This window comes from Neoarius graeffei, chromosome 14 (genome assembly GCF_027579695.1).
Source record: "Neoarius graeffei isolate fNeoGra1 chromosome 14, fNeoGra1.pri, whole genome shotgun sequence".
NCBI lineage: Eukaryota > Metazoa > Chordata > Actinopteri > Siluriformes > Ariidae > Neoarius > Neoarius graeffei.
The window spans coordinates 50752652-50778272 of record NC_083582.1 but is presented as its reverse complement, the minus strand read 5'-3'; the positions used below and the strand labels follow the sequence as shown (position 1 = coordinate 50778272).

General features: G+C 42.9%; 1 protein-coding gene across 2 annotated transcripts in view; it reads left to right on the top strand.

Annotated features, from left to right (window-relative positions):
* atrnl1b (attractin-like 1b) overlaps positions 1-25621 on the top strand; it is a 336438-nt gene that overhangs the window by 262870 nt on the left and 47947 nt on the right. For both annotated transcript variants that reach the window (XM_060939921.1, XM_060939920.1), the window contains exon 28: positions 21746-21853. In XM_060939921.1, coding sequence (XP_060795904.1) covers positions 21746-21853 — 108 coding nt within the window. The remainder of the gene's footprint in view (positions 1-21745; positions 21854-25621) is intronic.

The following is a 25621-nucleotide window of genomic DNA, read 5'->3' as shown; positions in this document are numbered from 1 at the left end:
GTTTGTGCAGTTATGTTACGTAGGTTTCTTTGGGGTTCTCTGGTTGCCTCCCATCCAGTAAGTGGATTGGTTATGCTCAGTTGGCTGCAGGTGTGAATGTGTGTGCATGGTGTTCTGCAATGAAGCAGCATCCAAGGTGTATTCCCACTTCCTTCCAGGTGTTCCCAGAAGACTCGAAGGCCATCATGAACATTACCAGGATGAAGCACTTACTGAAGATGAATGAATGCTTTGCACCGGCAATCAATAGTTTGTGATTGAGGCATCTGTTATCATTCTTAGTTGGAGCTTCATAGAACATAGCAACAATGCATTCTGCCTTTCTTTTTTTTTTTTTACAGCTACATATTAAGTATGTAAGGGAAAGCACAATCCTGTGCCATTATAATGCTTTATCTTTGTTTCAAATTATTGACCAGGAGCACTGTTCTTATTACCCTGTCCACACTAGGGATTTTGTACCGATACGAAACTACTTTCGTACCGCAACACCTGTCCACACTAGCAACTATACCGGTACTGTAGCGGTATAACTGTATCGGTACGAAACCCACAAATGTATGGGTTTCGTACCGGTACAGTATCGGTACTGTAGCGCTTCGCTGTAGTGTGGACAGATGAAGCGGCTCTGTATCGATACAAATATAATGCGCAAGCGCAATGAACCATTCCTACATCTTCCGGGTTATTCATACAATACAATACGCCCGTGCTTTCCAGCTGTAAATAAAACGTCAAAATGGCTCAAAACGACCGTGGAGCTACATGGAGCAAAGAAAGGGGGGAGGGAGGGAGGGAGGGAGGGAGAGGGAAAGAGAAGGGAAGAGAAGGGAAGAGGGAGAAAGTGAGGGGGGAGAAAGGGAGATTCGTTTTCTTTGTTTCTTTCTCAACTGCCTCGCGCGTTTTATCCGATTCGACTGAATAAATGACCACCAGAAATACAGACTGTACATTGACAACAAAAAGCACACACACGTTGTTTCATCCGCCATATTCTCGGAAAGAAGTTACTCGGTTACCACGGAAACATTTTGCGCACGCGCATTTCAACTACCGTGAAAGAAAACCGCAAACATTTCTTGCTAGTGTGGACAGATGCACTAAACCGTACCGGTATACTTTGTATCGATACAGTTATACCACTTTCGTACCGGTATAAGTGTGAACACAGCATTTGTTTGTTATTAATTAATTTATGGTATGCAGACAGCAAAATCATATTATTTGGTCCTATACCTTTATACTCTAGCTAAAAACCAAACATGATGATTAAATGCCTCGAACAGTTCATTGAGGATGAAAGTGTAATGTGCTTGCTTCCTCAGACAACTTGTCTCGACATATTTCATTCCTGTTTTTGGATTTTTTTTTTGTTTACTTGTAGAAAATCTTTGCTGTTTATCACTTTTGGAAAGGGCGGTGTGTGTGTGTAAACTTTTTCACCCTGCAATCTCTTGGATTTGTAGTTCTTGTTAAATCTCTGACAGCGAACTTCTAATTCCATAAATCCGTTTTCGTGGGTTTGTGGGCTTAACATGAAGCCCACAGAACGATCAATGCACAATCAATCTCAATTTCACATCAGTGAAGTCTTCGCACTGTTACCTTCGAGGAAGGTTTTAAATGTGATTCAGTAAATGAATAACAACGGAGTTGACCTGACCCCTACCCTGGCCTGAACTGCATTGTTTTTGTTTACCCGTGGTGTATGTGCTGAAGATTAACTTGACTTTGTAACCTTTCATTGCTGTGTGTGTGAGGCAAAATGAGAACGTAAAACAGAAAGTGACTGTTACTTCAGGGTTAGACATGAGTTTTCGGCATATTTTATTAATGCAGCTGCATTGCGAGATGTGAGGGTCATGGATGTATCAGCCGATTTATTAGTGACAGCGCAACTTTTTCTGACGGATTATTATGGAGCGTTGAAATGCTAAAGGCAATGGGCCTGATGAGTAATAGCAGGTGATGTAGAGAGATGGATAAATTGCAGATGGTGCTTTTTGGCTGTCAACAAAGGCAGGCTGTTGCTGAGAGAGTGTCTATTAGCACAAATGAGTGCATGCCACATTGCTTTCCCAGGGCGTGCATGCTCTCTCTCTCTCTCTCTCTCTCTCTCTCTCTTATTCTTATTAAGAAGCATATTGATAAGAGCAGAGCTGATTTAAGATGGTGTGTTATTGACCGCTTCACACAACAGGAAGGAATTTTGTACCCTCATTAGGCTCAAGATCAGATCAAATATCATAAGTGTTTGAGTATTGAACAGCAATGGTTTCCAGTCATACCCCTATCTATTTCCTGGTTTTGCCTCATTTTTTTCCCCCTCTTTCCCTCTCTGTCTGGATCACCAGGGGTGGAACTGGCAAGCTATTCATTACAGCAGCTTGATCATAGCTCACCCTGTGTTTTTGGTCAATTATGGCCTACGTTGTGATTGATAAACCCTTCTCAGGGCCTCTGGGTCTCCACTCACTCACTCACGTATTACAGACAGAGGCATCTCTCACTCTGCACTGCACTGATCTGATGGTACTGTTCGGAGAAGCCGTGAAGCATGTTGTCAAGTCAAGTTTATTTGTATAGCGCTTTTAACAATAGACATTGTTGCAAAGCAGCTTTACAGAATTTGAACGACTTAACACATGAGCTAATTTTATCCCTAATCTATCCCCAATGAGCGAGCCTGTGGCGACAGTGGCAAGGAAAACTCCCTCAGACGACATGAGGAAGAAACCTCAGAGGAACCGGACTCGAAAGGGAACCCATCCTCATTTGGGCGACAGCAGACAACATGACTATAACATTAACAGTTTTAACATGAAGTCAGTTTCGTTGATGTTATAAACTCTTCATTGATGGAAACTTGAGTGCAAAACTGTTTATGACAACTGCAGTCCTAAAGTCAGCAAGCCAACTGTAGTCCTCAGCCATAAAAGCATTACTGTAAGTGTCCAGAGTGTCCTCCAAGTGTGACTTTCAACTGTCCATATGGGGCCGTCCTCCACAGGAGCGATGCGATGAGACTCCAACCAGTCACAGGGCACCAGGATGGATCAGGCAGGTCCGAGGAGCAGAAGAGGTCAGCATCCCGATCCCAGGACCGACATGTAACTCAGAGAGACAGATTGGGGGGGAGAAAACACAGGTTGTTAGGTATGGCCAATGTCACCTGAATAAGTAGGAACAGTATACATATTGCACTGAGTACTGAGTTGTGTGTGCATGGCTTTGATAATTCCATTATGAACCAGCTCTCTCATACCCCTTTTCCACCAAATCAGTTCCAGGGCTGGTTCGGGGCCAGTGCTGGTGCTGGTTCACAACTCGTTCAACTTGCGAGCCAGCTGAGAACCAGTTTGCTTTTCCATAGCTCGTGGTGCTAAGGGGAGCCACGTTATTACGTCGCTGTGTACATCAGTTACGTCACTGTATACGTCATTACGTCGCTGTATACGTCAGTTACGTCGCTGTATACATCAGTTACGTCGCTGCGTTTGCATAAACCTTGGCGCGAACATCGAAGCAACAACAACACGGAGAAGAAGCAGCAGCAACAACAATAATAATAATGGATGACTTCGCATTTGTACAGCTGCTGCTTCTCGTTGCTTAAAAATGGCGACCTTTCGCGTTCTTGCGATTGTTGTTGGTCTTAACAACTCCGCCCCCCCGCTGACATAAGCAGTTCTTTCCTCTGGCCCAGCAAAGAGTTGGTGCTAGCCAGGAACCGTTTTTTCTGGCCCAGAGCCAGTTCTTTGTTCAGTGGAAACAGAAAACCTGGTTCCAAACTAAGCACTGGCCCCGAACCAGCCCTGGAACTGCTTTGGCGGAAAAGGGGCATCAGTGGGGTTGGCCAGAGCAGTGTTTCAGTGGTGTTTTAATAGAAAACATAATGAACGATTAATTACTGTGGAGCAGACGGAGCTCATTCAAGTTGAAGATGTTGAGACTGCTTTGTGCAAGGGAGAAATGTTTCAAGAGTGATTAGTGATTATGTTTTATAACCAGTGGGTGTAAGACGTACGCATTCTGATTGTAGTGCTATTTAGCCCTTGTAAGTAAAAAAAAAAAAGGAACTAGAGGAAAAAAAAGAAGCAATGTTTTGGGCACTTTCACATGTATTCGTCTGAGTCTGAATCGGAGGAAAATTGGATGCACTTTATGGCCAACAGTTTATGTACAGTGGTGCTTGAAAGTTTGTGAACCCTTTAGAATTTTCTATATTTCTGCATAAATATGACCTAAAACATCATCAGATTTTCACACAAGTCCTAAAAGTAGATAAAGAGAACCCAGTTAAACAAATGAGACAAAAATATTATACTTGGTCATTTATTTATTTAGGAAAATGATCCAATATTACATATCTGTGAGTGGCAAAAGTATGTGAACCTTTGCTTTCAGTATCTGGTGTGACCCCCTTGTGCAGCAATAACTGCAACTAAACGTTTGCGGTAACTGTTGATCAGTCCTGCACACCGGCTTGGAGGAATTTTAGCCCATTCCTCCGTACAGAACAGCTTCAACTCTGGGATGTTGGTGGGTTTCCTCATATGAACTGATCGCTTCAGGTCCTTCCACAACATTTCCATTGGATTAATGTCAGGACTTTGACTTGGCCATTCCAAAACATTAACTTTATTCTTCTTTAACCATTCTTTGGTAGAACGACTTGTGTGCTTAGGGTCGTTGTCTTGCTGCATGACCCACCTTCTCTTGAGATTCAGTTCATGGACAGATGTCCTGACATTTTCCTTTAGAATTCGCTGGTATAATTCAGAATTCATTGTTCCATCAATGATGGCAAGCCGTCCTGGCCCAGATGCAGCAAAACAGGCCCAAACCATGATACTACCACCACCATGTTTCACAGATGGGATAAGGTTCTTCTGCTGGAATGCAGTGTTTTCCTTTCTCCAAACATAATGCTTCTCATTTAAACCAAAAGTTGTATTTTGGTCTCCTCCGTCCACAAAACATTGTTCCAATAGCCTTCTGGCTTGTCCACGTGCTCTTTAGCAAACTGCAGACAAGCAGCAATGTTCTTTTTGGAGAGCAGTGGCTTTCTCCTTGCAACTCTGTCATGCACACCATTGTTGTTCAGTGTTCTCCTGATGGTGGACTCATGAACATGAACATTAGTCAATGTGAGAAAGGCCTTCAGTTGCTTAGAAGTTACCCCGGGGTCCTTTGTGACCTCGCCGACTATTACACGCCTTACTCTTGGAGTGATCTTTGTTGGTCGACCACTCCTGGGGAGGGTAACAATAGACTTCAATTTCCTCCATTTGTACACAATCTGTCTGACTGTGGATTGGTGGAGTCCAAACTCTTTAGAGATGGTTTTGTAACCTTTTCCAGCCTGATGAGCATCAACAATGCTTTTTCTGAGGTCCTCAGAAATCTTCTTTGTTCGTGCCATGATACACTTCCACAAACATGTGTTGTGAAGATCAGACTTTGATAGATCCCTGTTCTTTAAATAAAACAGGGTGCCCACTCACACCTGATTGTCATCCCATTGATTGAAAACACCTGACTCTAATTTCACCTTCAAATTAACTGCTAATCCTAGAGTTTCACATACTTTTGCCACTCACAGATATGCAATATCGGATCATTTTCCTCAATAAATAAATGACCAAGTATAATATTTTTGTCTCATTTGTTTAACTGGGTTCTCTTTATCTACTTTTAGGACTTGTGTGAAAATCCGATGATGTTTTAGGTCATATTTATGCAGAAATATAGAAAATTCTAAAGGGTTCACAAACTTTCAAGCACCACTGTACACCTGACCATCACACCCATGCGTGCTTCTTCCCCCAATCTGTTGCTATAAAGTTGGAAGCACACAGTTGTCTAGAATGTTTTGTATGCTGTAGCATTTAAATATCCCTTCACTGAAATGAAAGGGCCCAAACATGTCCCAGCATAATGATACACAACGCGAGATCCATAACGACATGATTAACCAAGGTTGGAGTGGTAGAACTTGAGTGTCCTGCACAAAGATCTGAACTCAACCCCACTGAACACCTCTGGAATAAACTAGAACCTCAACTGCACCCCAGGCCTCCTCAGCCAACATCAGTGCCTGATCTCATTAATGCTCTTGTGGCTGAATGGGAAAATCCACACAGCCACAGATTAAAATCAAGTGGAAAGTCTTCCCAGAAGAGTGGCGGTTATTAGGGGGGAAATAAGTCTGGAATGGGATATTCAGCAAGCACATGACTGTGATGGTCTGGTATTCACAAACCTTTGGCCATATATGGCCCTTTTCCACTACCCTTTTTCAGCTCACTTCAGCCCGACACGGCTCGCATTTCGACTACCTCAGAGCAGCACGACTCAGCTCGCTTCAGCCTGACTCAGCACCCAAAACTCGCACGGTTTTGGAGTAGGGCTGAAGCGAGCCGAACCGAGCCGAGTGGGGCTAGGGGCGTGAGCAGACACTCCCCTGTGCACTGATTGGTGAGGAGGAGTGTCCTCACATGCCCACACACGCCCCGCGAGCACGCTGGGATCTGTAAACACCGTAAACCCGGAAGAAGGAGAATTACGAATTACGAGAATTTCTGAAGCCTTATGCGCCTCGCCTCATCTATACGCTCTTGCCAGTATCTGTTGGCGTTGTCGGTGACAACAAGCCACAGCACCAAGACCAGCAACACTAACGACTCCATGTCCTCCATGTTTATTGTTTACTATCCGGGTCGTGAGACTACCGCTTAAAAGATCACTGATGTCACTGTTTGCGCCGCCTAACGACATCACGTGACGGCCACCCACTTTCGCTAACTCCACCCAATGTATCCACCCACTTCCAGCCAGCACAGTTCAGCGCGGTTGTAGTCGAAATCCAACTCCAACAGCCCCGCTCAGCCCGACTCAGCCCAACTCAGCACGGCACAGCTCAGCCCAACTCAGCCGCGTTGGTGGTGGAAAAGCACCAATAGTGTACTCTTGGTTTGTTTGCTCTTTGGTTTGTGTTCACACTGCACATAATTAAACCAGAGAGTAAAAATATTAGTTGAGGGGTGTGTAGAGCACCAAATGTCCTTGTAAAATCATTTTGTTCGTTGGTCAGAGTTATGGCAATGGAAAAAAGGTATGAACTTCACTTAGATGGTCTTGGGCAAACTAATCCTCTTAATCCTCACCATGTGCATTTTCTGTGTTCTCATCTGCAAATGCAAGGAAATGCAGACATATACACCAGGGTTTGATTGAAACTGATTAAGGATCCTAATAAAACATGCACTTAACCATTCAAAAAATGTTAGCTCATCTCAGGCAGTGATATCAGTTTCTTCAGTGCATCTCTCCTGACAATGGCTGCATTGTACAGTTAAATAAGGAACAGCTTTGTGTTTTTAAGCATAGAATTTAGCAAAAAAAATAAAACCAGGTGGTTAACTAGAATCCATGCTAATTGTATTATGAGGACATTAAGGACATTCTCATAATTTATTTTGTTTTTAGCTTATCCGGCTGTAGGCCAGGCTGGATGAGCTTATGCAGTCATGCGTCTGTCGTCCAGCCACAATTTACAAAAATCCCTACTCCTCCTACAGGACTGATCAGATTTCGATCAAACTCGCATCCAGTGTTTCCCAGGCGGGTGTGCATAAAAATTGTCAGGATGGTGGCACCACCTGTTTACTATTTTATGGGTGTCTGAAATTTTTAGGTGACTCGTCACATTGAACGCTACTCTTCATAAACTGTTGGCCTGTTTTTACTGAAATTCATCCAGAAGATTCTAAAGACATATTCCAACAAGAATTGTTCACCAGGTGGCGCCACCTGCCATGGATGAGGGGTCACATACAATTTCACGAAAATCGTTACTCCTCCTACAGGAGTGATCAGATTTTGATCAAACTCCTATGGAATGTTCCCCAGGTTGGTCTGTATAAGACTTGTCAAGGCGGTGACGCCACCGGTCATATTTAACATTTTATGGGCGTTTGAAAATTTTGGGGGCGGCACGGTGGTGTAGTGGTTAGCGTTGTCGCCTCACAGCAAGAAGGTCCGGGTTCGAGCCCCGTGGCTGGCGAGGGCCTTTCTGTGTGGAGTTTGCATGTTCTCCCCGTGCCCGCGTGGGTTTCCTCCGGGTGCTCCGGTTTCCCCCACAGTCCAAAGACATGCAGGTTAGGTTAACTGGTGACTCTAAATTGACCGTAGGTGTGAATGTGAGTGTGAATGGTTGTCTGTGTCTATGTGTCAGCCCTGTGATGACCTGGCGACTTGTCCAGGGTGAACCCCGCCTTTCGCCCGTAGTCAGCTGGGATAGGCTCCAGCTTGCCTGCGACCCTGTAGAAGGATAAAGCGGCTAGAGATGATGAGATGAGATGAAAATTTTGGGTGACTCATCACACCAAACACTACTGTTCGTAAACTGCTAGGATGTTTTCACTGAAACCCACCCAGAAGACTCTAAAAACATATTCCAACAAGAATTGTTCATCAGGTGGCGCCACCTGCCATGGATGCGGCTACGCAGGGGTCATATGCAATTTCACAAAAATTGCTACTCCTCCTACTGTACAGGATTGATCGGATTTCAAACTCACACGCAACAACCGTGGCTGATATGAGCTACAGCCTCACTGGGGCTATTTTTAAGTAATATTTTATGTTCAGATTTTAATTTGGATAACAGAGTACCTTCAAAACAACCTCATCAGTCAGTTTCTTCTCCCCATCCTCGTCCTCCTTCTCCTCCTTGCATGCTCTTTGGAAAATGCCAGTAATGCCATTTCCTGTTGAACGTATCCTGTTTGGAATATTCTTAATATTTCATCACGGTGAATGTGTGGATTGAGTGAATATTGTGGGATTTGACTAAAATGTACGTGTTTCATAAGCTTTAATGAATGACTAACGGAAGATGGTTCATCAAGCATGAAATGATAAATGGATTCACATGACTTAAAAATAATGATTTTTTTAAAGTACTTTAGTGGCAGGGACAAACAAAAATACTCATAGGTTGTTGTGAAGGACCCTTTACCTTTGATTATAATGACTTTAGCTTTATTTTACATACATGTTTGTAAATGTAACAGAACACAAATGGCATCCCAGTCGAGGAATCAGCCACATAACCTTCTGTCTTCCTTTTTAATTGCTTGCCATATTGCATTAATGTAGTTGGAGTGATTTTCCTCACCTTCTTCAGAAGAACTCGTACCGCATGTTAAGTGTAGCGAGTTTTGTAGATTGGCGTGTGATTGCCATCAGCTTAAAATGTGTGTTTGTATGATTGATACTGCTGAATGCTAATGCCTCAGATATTGATACCTTCAGGCAGGCCTGATAAATTGCAGTTGCATTCTGTGAGCTGGCACTGATTTCTGCCTGCAATGCTCCATACGTCACAGCAAGGACTAAGCCATTTAACATATTAGTCTCCAAGCAAATTGCTGTTACGGTCAGCTGCTTTGTGCACACCATTGTGTGGTAATGTGTTATTATACGATTTCTTTATGGAAAATGCTGAAAAAAAGCACATTCCCTGCCCAGCTCCCCAACAGCTAGTATTTAAATTCTTATTAAGCAGCCAGTAAAAGCTTTTGTTAATGACGTCCCTTTTGTCTGCAGAACTTGATGTAGGCTGAATTGACATGATTGCTTTTTTGTGCACAGTGATGAAGTGATCTGTGGGCTTCATTCATTTTCTCGGCTGCATTTGTGCATTCGTAAGGTCAGTTTTGCGTGTTTGGGTGTGTATCTGTGTGTGTGTGTGTGTGTGTGTGTGTGTGTGTGTGTGTGTGTGTGTGTGTGTGTGTGTGTTCGCAGCATGGAGGGATTGGTATGAAAGCAGAGGAGTGACTGCAGCACAGATGGCTTTGCACGCTAATCTGTGAAACAATTAGTGCTTACTGCGGCACACCCCTCTTCATCACAAATCCAATAGCAATCAGCCTCGTCCTTGGCACCCAAAATCGGCCCATGTTAAGATATCGACTGGCTGCGAGTAACAATGATGCAGTACTTTGCTGTTCTACAGTATTGATTAACCACAGATGATTGAAGCATCACCTGCAAGTCAATCAGAACAAAAAGCAGAAAGATTCAGCGCTTCCAAAAAATTCTCAGAATCCTAACTTCTTATATTTTTCTAGCTTATGTTTGTGTGCACTCAGTGTCTACATGAGAGTTTCTAATTATCCCCTGCCCAAACAAAGTTTGGCGGGGGATATAGAACCGGGTTCCGTCCGTCTGGTCACGTTTTCGTTTCCGGGCCATAAAATTACTGAAGATATCGTCATGAAACTTTGTAGACACATCAAGCAACATGTGAACTGGTGCCTTTTGCTATTTTGGATTTCAGATTTTTACATAGGGGCGGCACGGTGGTGTAGTGGTTAGCGCTGTCGCCTCACAGCAAAAAGGTCCGGGTTCGAGCCCCGTGGCCGGCGAGGGCCTTTCTGTGCGGAGTTTGCATGTTCTCCCCGTGTCCGCGTGGGTTTCCTCCGGGTGCTCCGGTTTCCCCCACAGTCCAAAGACATGCAGGTTAGGTTAACTGGTGACTCTAAATTGAGCGTAGGTGTGAATGTGAGTGTGAATGGTTGTCTGTGTCTATGTGTCAGCCCTGTGATGACCTGGCGACTTGTCCAGGGTGTACCCCGCCTTTCGCCCGTAGTCAGCTGGGATAGGCTCCAGCTTGCCTGTGACCCTGTAGAACAGGATAAAGCGGCTAGAGATAATGAGATGAGATGAGAAATTTTTACATAGAAAATAGATTTTGACTTAATTTCTAAGAGCAATGTTCGTTTCCAGAGCATATATCCAAAACTATTCATTATACGGATTTGAAACTTGGTATACATGTTAACAAGGTGATGTAGATGTGCCTTTTCATACTAAGAAATTTGAGAAATTTTAATTTTTCATGTTTCCATGGTGTGTTATCCCTGCGATAACCTGGTGACCTGTCCAGGGTGTACTCCGCCTCTCGCCCATAGTCAGCTGGGATAGGCTCCAGCTTGCCCGCAACCCTGTAGAACAGAATAAGCGGCTGCAGATAATGATGAATGAATGAATGTTTCCATGGAAACAATTTCAGACTTAGTCTCTCAGGTTAGTCTTAGGGGTAGGTTTTGTTTCCGGAGCAGAACTTGAAAACTATGACTGGTATGGTCTTGAAAGTTGGTCTATGTGTTGATTAAGTAATGTATATGTGCCTTTTGATACTAAGAAATGTGAGAAATTTTAATTTTTAGTTCACCTGGATCAAAGGTCTGGTGGGTTTATGCCATGGGCTGCTGAGGTCAGTGTAAAGAGGTAGGGTTGGTTTCCTGCAGCAGAACTTGAAAAATGTGACAAATAATATCTTGAAAGAAAGAAAGAAAGAAAGAAAGAAAGAAAGAAAGAAAGAAAGCACAACTTTATTCATCACACACTTGTGAAATTTCCTGTCTGCATTTAACCCATCTGAAGCAGTGAACACACACATGCACACACACGTGAGCAATGAGCACACACACATACCCAGAGCAGTGAGCAGCCATGCTAACAGCGCCCGTGGAGCAGTTGGGAGTTATGGCCCTTTTCCACTACCCTTTTTCAGCTCGCTTCAGCTCACTTCAGCCCGACACGGCTCGCGTTTCGACTACCAAAAAACAGCACGACTCAGCTCGCTTCAGCCCTGCTTAGGCCCTAAAACTCGCACGGTTTTGGAGTGGGGCTGAAGCGAGCCAAACCGTGCCGAGTGAGGCTGGGGGCGTGAGCAGACACTCCCCTGTGCACTGATTGGTGAGGAGGAGTGTCCTCACATGCCCACACACGCCCCGCGAGCACGCTGGGATCTGTAAACACCGCAAACCCGGAAGAAGGAGAATTACGAGAATTTCTGGAGCCTTATGCGCCTCGCCTCATCTATACGCTCTTGCCAGTATCTGTTGGCGTTGTTGGTGACAACAAGCCACAGCACCAAGACCAGCAACACTAACGACTCCATGTCCTCCATGTTTATTGTTTACTATTCGGGGCGTGAGACTACCGCTTAAAAGGTCACTGATGTCACTGTTTGCGCCGCTTAACGACATCACGTAACGTCCACCCACTTTCGCTAACTCCACCCAATGTGTCCACCCACTTCCAGCCAGCATGGTTCAGCGCGGTTGTAGTCGAAATGCAACTCCAACAGCCCCACTCAGCTCGACTCAGCACGGCACGGCTCAGCCCGACTCAGCCGCGTTTGTAGTGGAAAAGCGGCATTAGGTGCCTCGCTCAAGGCCAATCCCATATTAACCTAACCGCATGTCTTTGGACTGTGGGGGAAACCAGGGCACCCGGAGGAAACCCACGCAAACACGGGGAGAACATGCAAACCCCACACAGAAAGGCCTCCACTGGCCGCTGAGCTCGAACCCAGAACCTTCTTGCTATGAGGCGACCGTGCTAACCACTTACACCACTGTGCCGCCCGGTATATAGTTGGTATATAGTTGGTATACAGGGTGAGGGATATAGATGACGCCGTCTTCTTGTTTATTATTTTGAGATTTGCAATTAAGGAATGGAGAAAATAATGACCAGTAACTTGCATTGTCTTACGCTAACTCATGTTTCTTTGGGAGTGAGAGAGCCTTTTGGTAAAAGCAGTTTATTTTGTAAAATGTGCAAGTGAAGGACATCACCTGCTCCCTATAATTTAATTGCTCGCTCTTTGCTCAGATACAGCCTGACTTCGTAATGTCTCCTTGGCTGGAACGAGCTGTAATGCATATAAAAGGAATACTCTCCAGCTTTTTAAATGAAGTGCTATTCACCACTTCTGTAGTGTATGTGCAATTAACAGAGGACCTGATTTACTTGAAACTTGCTAAGGGCACTTGTTGAACTATGTACAAGAAAGATCATGACACAGTACAGAGAGATTTCAAGACTATTATGGTTATTCAAACATTATACGAGACAGACATGATGTTTTCATGCACAGCACATGTACAAAAGACTTTAGCCCCCGACAGTTTTATATTAACTGTCTTGCATGATTATTTTGTGTCTAATGCAGTTATGTTTCGGGGGGATTTAAAAAAAAAAAAAGAAGCTTATAGAAGCACTATATGGACTATAGCGGTGCTTGAAAGTTTGTGAACCCTTTAGAATTTTCTACATTTCTGCATAAATATGACCTAAAACATCAAGTTTTCACACAAAACCTAAAAGTAGATAAAGAGAACCCAATTAAACAAATTAGACGAAAAATATTATACTTGGATATTTATTTATTGAGGAAAGTGATCCAATATTATATATCTATGAGTGGCAAAAGTATCTGAACCTTTGCTTTCAGTATCTGTTTTGACCCCACTGTGCAGCAGTAAATGAAAATAAACATTTCCGGTAACTGTTGATCAGTCCTGTACATCAGCTTGGAGGAATTTTAAACCCGTTCCTCTGTTCAGAACAGCTTCAACTCTGGGATGTTGGTGGGTTTCCTCACATGAACCGTTCGCTTCAGGTCCTTCCACAACATTTCTTTTGGATTCAGGTCAGGACTTTGACCTGGCCATTCCAAGTCAATAAAGAAAAGTATAATATTTTTGTGGCGGCACGGTGGTGTAGTGGTTCGCGCTGTCGCCTCACAGCAAAAAGGTCCGGGTTCAAGCCCCGTGGCCGGCGAGGGCCTTTCTGTGCGGAGTTTGCATGTTCTCCCCGTGTCCGCGTGGGTTTCCTCCGGGTGCTCCGGTTTCCCCCACAGTCCAAAGACATGCAGGTTAGGTTAACTGGTGACTCTAAATTGACCGTAGGTGTGAATGTGAGTGTGAATGGTTGTCTGTGTCTATGTGTCAGCCCTGTGATGACCTGGCGACTTGTCCAGGGTGTACCCCGCCTTTCACCCGTAGTCAGCTGGGATAGGCTCCAGCTTGCCTGCGACCCTGTAGAAGGATAAAGCGGCTACAGATAATGAATGAATAATATTTTTGTCCCAAGTATACCAAGTATAATATTTTTGTCTCATTTGTTTAACTGGGTTCTCTTTATCTGCTTTTAGGTTTTGTGTGAAAACCTGATGATGATGTCATCTTTATGCAGAAATATAGAAAATTCTAAAGGGTTCACAAACTTTAAAGCACAACTGTATAAATTATATACATAAACTTATGGACTATATAAATGAATGGATTACATTTCTGATTTAAAAAAAAAAGCATTTGGGACTTTACCTGTACAGACAGAAGAACAGTACTAAGTGCTCAAGCCTGGTACAAGCGACCAGACAAATTCCTTAGAAAAGTGCATAATCATGTACCTGTGTGAATTCACACTGCTGTAAACACAGACAGATTATAAGTTTAATCTTTAAATAATATTGGCTGGCATTGAGTGGTCTATCAGATATATTCCATTCAGTTAGCATGATATTGAACGAGTCAAAAACGAGTAAATAAATGGAAAATATCTTAGCTACCACAAAAAAAGCCAGCCAATATTATTATTAAACATACGCATTCCTTTCAGGTGTTAAATGCATCTTTCTCTTTCAAAATTCTCTCAAAATTTTCTGTATTTAATGAAGCAAACCTGGCGGCCATTTTTTTATTTATTTAATTAATTTATTTTTTTTTTTACAAATTGCCACTTCTCGCTAGCGCGGAAGTTTTATGCCGCGGGCAAACAAATAAATGCTTCTACGCATGCACAGCAGAAAACTTTCTCATTGAATATTCGCATCGACTACGATGTTTTGACAGCCATGCAATATCATAAACCATATTCAACGTTCATTCTTCATTGGGTAGAGTGACATAATACATGTAGGATGAGTGACATGCTAACAATATTGCATGCTATCAAACCAAATGAATGAAACTCGCTAGAAGGGAAAAGAATACATGTTTTATTCCATTGAAAAAGTGTCCTGTATGTATAATAATTAAATAATATTGGCTGGTGTTGAATGGTATATCAGATATATTCCATTCAGCTAGTATGATACTGAACGAGTCGAAGACGAGTTCAATATCATACTTACTGAATGGAATATCTGATATACCATGGAAAAAAAGCCAGCCAATAATATTATTATTATTATTATTATTATTATTATTATTATACATACATACTAGGGATGTTAACCGATGACCGTTTGACCGATGGTTGACCGAATCAGCGTCAACCGGTTAATTTTTTATTGGTTGTCGGTTAAAAAAAAAAAATCAATCATTTTGAAGCTGCCGATTTTGGAGCGGAGGACTTGGAATTCCATGTTGTAAACGCTTGGGGCATGCCATGCGGTGTAAGGACGACAGCTGACAAATCAGAAACACCCATTCAGTCATGTCCCGCCCCAGTTAAAGACAGCTGACAAATCAGAAACACCCATTCAGTCATGTCCCGTCCTCCCGCTGCCACTCTGCAAAAGTGTAGACGCAGGCTTTTTAGCTTACAAATTACTATTCTGTTTTTTTTTTTAATTATTATTAGAAGGCACATGGAGTTTAGTCCTGCCTTGGCCAGTGCATTCTGAAAGTATGTTTCGGTCTGTAGCCAACAATGCATGTTATTGCAGATCATATCTCTCCACACAAACTAAAGGCGCAGATGCCGACTTTTTTTTTTTGAATCGCGCAGATCTGTTTTTTTTTTTTGGGGGGGCGTTGGAGTGTCTGAATGTAATTTCAAGGTGGATTCTGTATTAAAATTACTAAATAGGCGGGTGCCGTTGCAGTCCATGAGGCATGGGGGGTGTGGGAGGAAGGCAGTGGATCGGGGGGCTGCGCGCGTTTGCGCGGAAGCTGCGCACATTAAATTTTGCGCGGCTTCGGCGCGGGCATGCGCGGCTTTCTGATTTGCTGTTTTTAAGCATGCACCGATACCGATACTGGCATCGGCATCGGCCCCGATACTCCACTAATATACTCATACTCGTACTTGTCAAACAGTTGCCGATACCATGAACCGATACCAGTGCCTATCCCATGCGCCGATACCAATGTTCCCCGCAGCGCTTTTTGTTCCATTCGAGAGAGAAAAAAAAACCGAAGCATTGTTGAGCTCAGGCTTGAGCATAATATGATAGGCTATACCATGCGCCGATAGTGTTCCGTGAAGCGCCTTTTGCCAGCGTCCGTTCGAGGAAAAAAAGCCTCTCCCAGGAAAAAAATTGTAAATCTCAAGCATTGAGCGTAGGCTAATTTCGTCAGAAGACAAAAAAAATTGTTCGACAACAACCCATTTTTCCATGACGAAGATGTGTTTGCGTAGTCATGAAACAGTGCCGTCACAACATCTTTCCCCAGCACTGTCATTTTAAACATCTCTCCACACTCCACTCCCTTTCGCTGCCATACGCAGATAGGCCTACGCTAAGATCCCCAACGTTGTCCTTTTTTAATGTTGGCTATTCGCCTAGGTAAGGGTTTTGTAGGACAGGCTACTCACTAACAAACAAATGAAAATCGGATTTTTGTATAGGTGAATCCAACCGGCAGAGTTTAAGTACGAGTCCAACCGGGAGAGTTTAAGAGTGAAGAGTGAGAGAGAGAGCTTTAAGAAATGGCTGATTGAGTTTTCCAACTTGTTTCAGTTGAGGGCAACGCTAAGACCAAGGAAATTGACGTCCCATCTCCAGGTATGGAGCTCCACGAGCACGGGACGCGATGTTGCGAATGGACAGCAACAGCGTCTGCCTAACAAGTTCTGCGACTGAACAAGAGCGTGCTCGAGGCATTCAACTCTCCTGCAGCACACAGCAGGATGTGCGCACATGCACATGAGAGGAGGGAGGGGGGGGCATATTTTAGTCTGCATTACTGGCTTTGGAAATTAAATAATACATCGTCGCCGGCCGCCACTGTTATCTTGTGCGCTCTCTGTGATGTTGCGATGGTCACTTCTCCTGCCTTTCACGCCCTTGTCTTGTTGCTAAATGTAATTGGAGTAGTTTAAGCGCACCACCAGAACAACCCTTAAGTCAACCAAGACCGCAATGTTGCGGAAGGCCGATGATAGAGGGGGTAAGTGACCAGCGGAGTGAAATGATCACGCTGCATGTGGTAACTCACTGCTCTCTCCTCCCTTCATCAACAATCGGTCTTACATGTTGCAAGAGTGCAAGTCTTTCTTGACTTCGAAAGTTGGACATTGTAATCTAATCCAAATAAATAGCAGCCTTTTTCAGAAATTGCAGCAGCTAAATATTTAATTCTTTGTGTAGGCTATTTGCAATGAGTGTAGTTTTCTGGGAGTGAATGTTGCGCGACAATCGAGAGAGGTTGCACACGGAAGCGCAGATAGCCTTGTAGTCCACGTTACCCTGCCAGCAGACAGCGCCTCTTCATTTCACGGTACCGCTTCTTTTGCAACATTGTTATGTAGGCCTAGTAGGCCTAGCGCGACAGCGCTTAGGTTTTGCAACATTATTGTAACAATGTTGCAAAAGATAAGCGCTACCGTGAAGAGGCGCTGTCTGGCTGTGTGACGTGGACTCAAGGCTACTCTGCGCTTCTGGAGCAGCGGAGATTGTCAATGTGAACCTGTGTGCATGATCACTCCAGTTAGAAAACAACATTCACGGGAAATAGATAAAGTAGGCCTATTAAATATTCAAATGCTGCAATTTTTGAAAAATTATATTTTAATAACATCAACAGTATCGGTATCGGTAGTACTCGGTATCGGCAAGTACTGAAATGATAGTACTCATACTCGTATCGGTTTTCACAAATGTGGTATCGGTGCATCTCTAGCTGTTTTCTTCTCGTGCTTGTACTTCCTGTGTTTCGTGGACTGTGGCGGCATTTGCTTATATGCAGAATTTGCTTTGATGAAGTTGTGGTCGGACGCTCCAACGCCCCCCCTTGGGAAAGGAAGGTCGGATCTGCGCCATTCAGCCGTGGAGAGGGCGGCATCCGCCAAAAGGCGCGCCGTTTACATCCCTGTAATAATTCCAATTCTAGAATTTTAAACTCATAGGTTAACCGACTTTAACTGGCTAATGAGGCTCGGTGGTCGGTCAAGATTTTTTTTTAGTTTTCGCCATCCCTAATACATACATACATATTTGATGGAACACTTATAAATTTTACAAAAAGTTAAGAACAGGGGGGTAACTTATCAATATTGAATGCTGATTCTGATCAAATGTAATTCAATGTTCTGTCAATCCAATGTACTGTACAAAGTCAAAGTTCAAACAATAAAAATGGTACAAGTCCATAAAGCCTGAACAACAACCCAACTTACATATCAGCTATACCCAGGTTGACAGTTCAAGTTCACAGTTACTTTTGGTAGTTGTTCATTGTTACATTGCAGTTGTTCAAAACAAATGGGCTTTGCTGAGTGAAGTCCACGAGTGAAGTCCTCTTGTAAAAGTCTCCATCACTTTTCCTCACCTCCAAGTAGAACTTTGACAATATTTCCACTATTGATTTCTTTTCCAGTTTTTCAGTGTTCATTGGTATGTTTTTCTCTTGTAAATATGTGTGAAGAATATCCAGTGAAGTTTTGGTCGCCTTTCAGATGTTTAACGCATCTTTAGTTTCAGTTTTCAGTTTATTTATTTAGTGCTTAAACCTAGCACTGGATTAGCCTCGTCTTCTCTCTTTCCTGGCCGACAAAGAAATGAGTGTGCGCATGCATAACAGAAAAGTTTTGTCATTGGATCAGTGGTGTCATTGTCTTGAAAACGTGCAATATGATAACAATATTGCACACTCATTCTCCATTGGGGAGAGTGACGTAATACATGGAGGATAAGCGATATGATAATATTGCATGCCATCAATAAACCCACTAGAAGGGAATAAAATACATATATGTTATTTACCAGCTGGGAGGTCCGTATCGTGAAATACTGTGACCGAGGTCTTGAAAGTACTGACTGAGGCCCTCTGGGCCGAGGTCAGTATTCAAGGCCGAGGTCACGGTATTTCACCATACGGACCGACCTTAAGCTGGTAAATAATATATATATTTTTTCTTTACCAAATTCTAACAGAAAACGAGAGCGCCCGAAAGGGAAAACCGAGCCGAGGCGAGCCGCCATTTTGAATCCTCATTCACGGCTGTAATGTAAATGGCTTCCTCCTCAGTATGCAAGTGCACTTCCATGGCAGGAAAAAAACCTACATTTTGCCGCCTATGTAGTCCCCTATTTATACAAAATTGAGTCATTCAGGATTCAGCCATGTTTTTGCTCGGCGTTAGCAAGTTAAAGGTTTTTAGCTTTCTCCTGAAATGTTTTCTTTTATTTCTTCTTCCTCAGGGTAGTAAAACTCGCTTTCGCTGTGAACACTGTCGTTATCGCTATCCATGCTGTAAAATTAATGCTATTCTCCTGAGAAATGCTGGCAAAAATTTATAAGATTTTTGATAAAAATCTTATAAATAAATCTTATAAAAAAGATAAATGTTGACAAAAATTGCTACTATGTTTGTTGTTGTTGTGAACAAGCGAGTCGCCAGAGGTCCATAACTGGGGTCTGTACCATAGGATACGGACCTGCTCGCCAGCCAATCAGAGCGCAGGATTTGATGGAAACCGGACCGTGAAAATTTTTTTTTCATTCCATGGAAAAAGTGTCCTGTATATATAATAATTTTTCTTATTGGTTATATTAAGCAAAGAATGGTATAATAGTTAGTTTTTTTTTAATGCTTTTCTTTTCGTCATCATTGAATGCATCTTCAAAAAAAATTGCTGTTTACAGAATTTTTGCTTTCTAAGAAAAAGTGCACAGTATTGTAGTTTTGTCTGAATTTCCAACAGTGGAACATTACGCAATCAACCCGCAGCTCAGTCTTTAATGTAGTTTCAACTCTGAAATTATACACATTTAGCACCTTCCAAAATACCCCTAACTGAAGATTTTTGTCAAATAAACATAACTTTTTGTAAGCATCACTGTTTATTGACGTGCCCAACAATTGCATTTTAGACTTTCATATTGAATTTTGAGTAAACAAGTTTTCTGTTCTCTGTACAGTGAAATGAGATTGATTTAATGATTTGAGATTGGACAGTTGAAGATGGTTTACAGTGTTAGTCTGTGACAGTCTAATAAGTGACAGGCTTATGCACGCTAAGATGTAATATATTACATCTTAAAATTGCTTCAAGAATACAGATTGCCAAACTGCATGTTCCACAACAGTGTTTAATTTCATATTAAGTCCTGTGCTGGTGTGAGCGAGTCACATGGAGAAAGTAAATAGGACACATCAATTAAACCTCAGCACTGAAATGCAGATGGCCGTGGCATCAGTATGATTATGATTCCTTGTCATGAGTTATATGGCAAGAGAAATTGCCTGTCTCTGCAGACATTTGATCCAGCAGTGCTTCTAAACATTATTATCTAAACATTCTTATTATAGCAAATAAATTACTCAACCACATACTACTGTCTGGGCTGGGCTAAGATTAGTTTTGTCTCCTACTTCTGTCTCCTTCTCCCCTGTCTCACTCTCTCTTTTCTTTTCAGTCTCCTCTTTTGACATCTATGTAACTCATTGTGCTGTCAGCTCGTTGCCTCCAACCATGAGGGGTGTGTGTGCGTGCACACGCAGAGACCTGGGAAAAATCCTTCACACTGTGAAATTTGTACATTTTTCAACTATATAAACCTGAACTGAAATGTTCTGTTCTACATGAATCTGAACTAAAAGTGATGCAGGTAGTAACATTTTTAAAGTCTGCTTATATCCAAACGTGAAACGGGAGAAATTTGCATTTAAAGATTCCATTCTGATTGAGGCACAGCGCAGACACACTGCAGACATTTTGACAGCTGGTAACTGATTACACACCGAATGGATTGACTCGTCTCTGTTTCACTACAGCACATGGCTATCCAGCAACTTCATCAAAGCCTGGCATTCCCTGTGTGAGGAGATCACACACAGCTAGCAAGGTTCTGGTCATCAGTAGGCAGACTCTGTTTTTACTGCTGCATACGTTGCAGGCATGATCTTTGCAGTGAGATGACCAAGACAAGATTAAAAAGTAAATGCTTAAAAAAAAAAGGTTTCTTAAATTTCAGGTGTCAATGGATTTGGGGTTCTTTTTGTGCCTCCACTACTATATTGGTTTGCCTGCCTGAGAGTCACGTTAGTGTCTAAATGTTTGTAGGATTTGTATGAAACTATGACTGTAACCAGCACATGAACTCATCTCATCTCATTATCTGTAGCCGCTTTATCCTGTTCTACAGGGTCGCAGGCAAGCTGGAGCCTATCCCAGCTGACTACGGGCGAAAGGCGGGGTACACCCTGGACAAGTCGCCAGGTCATCACAGGGCTGACACATAGACACAGACAACCATTCACACTCACATTCACACCTACGGTCAATTTAGAGTCACCAGTTAACCTAACCTGCATGTCTTTGGACTGTGGGGGAAACCGGAGCACCCGGAGGAAACCCACGCGGACACGGGGAGAACATGCAAACTCCACACAGAAAGGCCCTCGCCGGCCATGGGGCTCGAACCCAGGACCTTCTTGCTGTGAGGCGACAGCGCTAACCACCACACCACCGTGCCACCCAGCACATGAACTGATTTAGATTTTGAAATTGGTTCAGATATGGTCAAGGTCACAGCATGGTCAAATCTCAGAACTACTTTTTGGTCTTTGGATATGTTTTAGACAATAATGCAAGATAGCTAAAAGCAATTTTAGAAATTCTGACTTCTAAGGGTACATAATTAATCAGTCTCTTTTCTCTACCTATCCCTCCATCTCTCTGTTTCATTCTACCATACACTTCCAGCAATTGATGAGAGAAAGGCAGCAAATGGCAAGCCGTCCCTTTGCTTCCGTTGCCATGGCACTGGAGGCGGAATGTGATCAGGTGGAGCTGCTACAAGGAGGAATAGAGGTAAGTGTGTGTGTGTGTGTGTGAGTGAATATGTATTTTCCTATACACTTTATGCTTCTCTGTTGTTCAGATGATTAATCCCATTCATAGTCTTTTATTGATGATGCTCTCTTGCTGCCGTACACTCAGTGTTTTGTTTTCCAGGCTATAACAGGACTAACACACACACACACACACATCTGAGGGCAGGCTTACCTGCTGTACAGCACAGATGCTCGATTCACATGTCAAGCAGCTGCAGAAGTGCCTCTCCTCGATCCATTAGTACAAAGTGCATTGGCGCACAGTGTGCATTATTGGCTGGTGAAGGGCATAGCAGGAACAAAATTAGAGTGAACAACATGCTGTTAAGGCCTTCAGCTGAATGCTGTTGAGCACAGCTCTGCTTTAAACAAACTTCAACTCTGCTCTCATACATCTCTAATACTCTCTTAGGCTTCAGAAACTTCTAAACTGCGTGAACAGATTCGAGCCGAAAAATTATAACTGTTAATACTGGGGGGAAAAATGCTATGTTCTATTTTAAACTAGCTTTTTGGGCTTTTTAACCTCTGATATTTACCCACTAATGGGATTCAAGCACACTTTGTTTCAGCAGATGTATTTCATTAGAACATGCATGGTGACAGGCTGTGGTTTCAAAGGTGTCCTCACAGTAATGTAAACTGAGAACACACGTTTTCCTCTGTTAGAAATGTAGTTTCCTTGTGTCATTTCACCCCCCCCCCCCCCCCCCCTAAATAAATAAATCACATTCACTTTCAAATATGGGAATCTTTTCAAGGAGAAAATCTCTTTGAGAGATTAGATTCCCACTGTTCTTTCCAGACAATTTCAGAAGCTTTATTTTCACCTGTACAAATTGCCTAAACATCTGCTGCCTCAGATGAACTAACACTGCTCGAGAGACCACCAGTGAACAAACACTTTTCAAACCTGACAGTTTTCATATCTGGAATGTGAGCGGCTGGAAGACCAGAGCTTTTCATGTCAAGCTTATGCAGAGAAACCACTCACACTGAAGAACTCAGGATTCGTAAGACATCCCACAAAGTATTTAGAAAATTTAAATTCCTACAGAAACCTAGAGAAAGCAGAAATGTTAATGGTCACCAGATTGTGATTACATGATGTCCCCCCCTTTCTTTTTTCAGTGTTTACGTTAATTGAATATTTTATTTAGTTACTTAGCTTTGTAGACATGTAAGCCTCTTGCAGTGGTGCTTTTGTGGCTGGGGACTGCAGTTGACTTTAGGACTGCAGTTGAGTTGCTGACTTTGAGACTGCAGTTGACTTTGAGACTGCAGTTGACTTTGGGACTGCAGTTGACTTGCTGACTTTGGGACTGCAGTTGACTTGCTGACTTTGGGACTGCAGTTGACTTGCTGACTTTGGAACTGCAGTTGACTTGCTGACTTTGGGATTGCAGTTGACTTGCTGACTTTGGGACTACAGTTGACTTGCTGACTTTGGGACTGCAGTTGACTTGCTGACTTTGGGACTGCAGTTGACTTGTTGACTTTAGGACTGCGGTTGACTTGTTGACTTTAGGACTGCGGTTGACTTGTTGACTTTGGGACTGCGGTTGACTTGCTGACTTTGGGACTGCGGTTGACTTGTTGACTTTGGGACTGCGGTTGACTTGCTGACTTTGGGACTGCGGTTGACTTGCTGACTTTGGGACTGCAGTTGACTTGCTGACTTTGGGACTGCGGTTGACTTGCTGACTTTGGGACTGCGGTTGACTTGCTGACTTTGGGACTGCAGTTGACTTGCTGACTTTGGGACTGCAGTTGACTTGCTGACTTTGGGACTGCAGTTGACTTGCTGACTTTGGGACTGCAGTTGACTTGCTGACTTTGGGACTGCAGTTGACTTGCTGACTTTGGGACTGCAGTTGACTTGCTGACTTTGGGACTGCAGTTGACTTGCTGACTTTGGGACTGCAGTTGACTTGCTGACTTTGGGACTGCAGTTGTCGTGAACGGTTTTGCACTCGGGTTTCCATCGGTGGGGGGTTTATAGCATCAACGAAGCTGACTTTATGTTAAAACTGTTAATGTTATAGTCATGTTGTCTGTTGTTGCCCAAATGAGAATGGGTTCCCTTTTGAGTCTGGTTCCTCTCGAGGTTTCTTCCTCATGTCGTCTGAGGGAGTTTTTCCTTGCCACTGTCGCCACAGGCTTGCTCATTGGGGACAGATTAGGGATAAAATTAGCTCATATTTTAAGTCATTCAAATTCTGTAAAGCTGCTTTGTGACAATGTTTATTGTTAAAAGCGCTATACAAATAAACTTGACTTGACTTGACTATTAACCATCTACAGATTTTACAGCTGGTGAAAAACTATTCTTTGTCTTTAAATATCAAAGCAGTAATGCGGGTATTTTACAGTGCATGAGCCATGTATCTAGCAATACTGTATATTTTGTTGTGTCTAGCTTTCTGATTTCTTCTAACGAAAGCTGGATGCTCACTGCCTACAAAAGTGAAACATGGTGGGAGATGGATGGTGGGCTCATGCCTGTGATGACCTGTGAAAGGATGTTCTGCTTAAAGGCTGATGAGACAGCATTCTTTGCTCTTTGGCATTAACCTGCTTATCAATGTGAAGATACTCCACCATCCTGTCAGCATGTTTAGCTCCCTGTGCTGCCCATAGTGTCACATTTTACAATGACTACTGCGCCAGTCAAAAGTTTCTACACCCCTACTCATTCGTAGGTTTTTCTGTATTTTGACTACTTTCTACATTGTGGAACAGTACTGAAGACATCAACACTATGAAACAATGAACGGAACATATATATATATATATATATATATATATATATATATATATATATATATAAAATTAATTTACCAGCTGGGAGGTCCGTATCGTGAAATATCATGACCGAGGTCTTGAAAGTACTGACCGAGGCCCTCTGGGCCGAGGTCAGTATTCAAGGCCGAGGTCACGGTATTTCACCATACGGACCGACCTTAAGCGGGTAAATAATATTTTTTTTACCAAATTCTAACAGAAAACGAAAGCACCCGAAAGGGAAAACCGAGCCGAGGCGAGCCGCCATTTTGAATCCTCATTCACGGCTGTAATGCAAATTGCTTCCTCCTTAGTATACAAGTGCACTTCCATGGCAGGAAAAAAAAACTACATTTTGCTGCCTATGTAGTCCCCTATTTATACAAAATTGAGTCATTCAGGATTCAGCCATGTTTTTGCTCGGCATTAGCAAGTTACAGGTTTTTAGCTTTCTCCTGAAATGTTTTCTTTTATTTTGTCTTCATCAGGGTAGTAAAACTCGCTTTTGCTGTGAAGACTGTCGTTATCACTATCCATGCTGTAAAATGAATGCTATTTTGAATCCTCATTCATGGCTGTAATGCAAATGGCTTTCTCCTCGGTATACAAGTGCACTTCCATGACAGGAAAAAAACCTACATTTTGCTGCCTATGTAGTCCCCTATTTATACAAAATTGAGTCATTCAGGATTCAGCCATGTTTTTGCTCGGCGTTAGCAACAGTTACAGGTTTTTAGCTTTCGCCTGAAATGTTTCTTCTATTTCTTCTTCCTAGTGTAGTAAAACTCGCTTTCGCTGTGAAGACTGTCGTTATCGCTATCCATGCTGTTAAATTAATGCTATTCTCCTGAGAAATCCGAAAATAAATGTTGACAAAAATTGCTATGATGTTTGTTGTTGTTGTGAACGAGTGAGTCGCCAGAGGTCCGTAACCGGGGTCTGTAACTGGGGTCCGTATCGT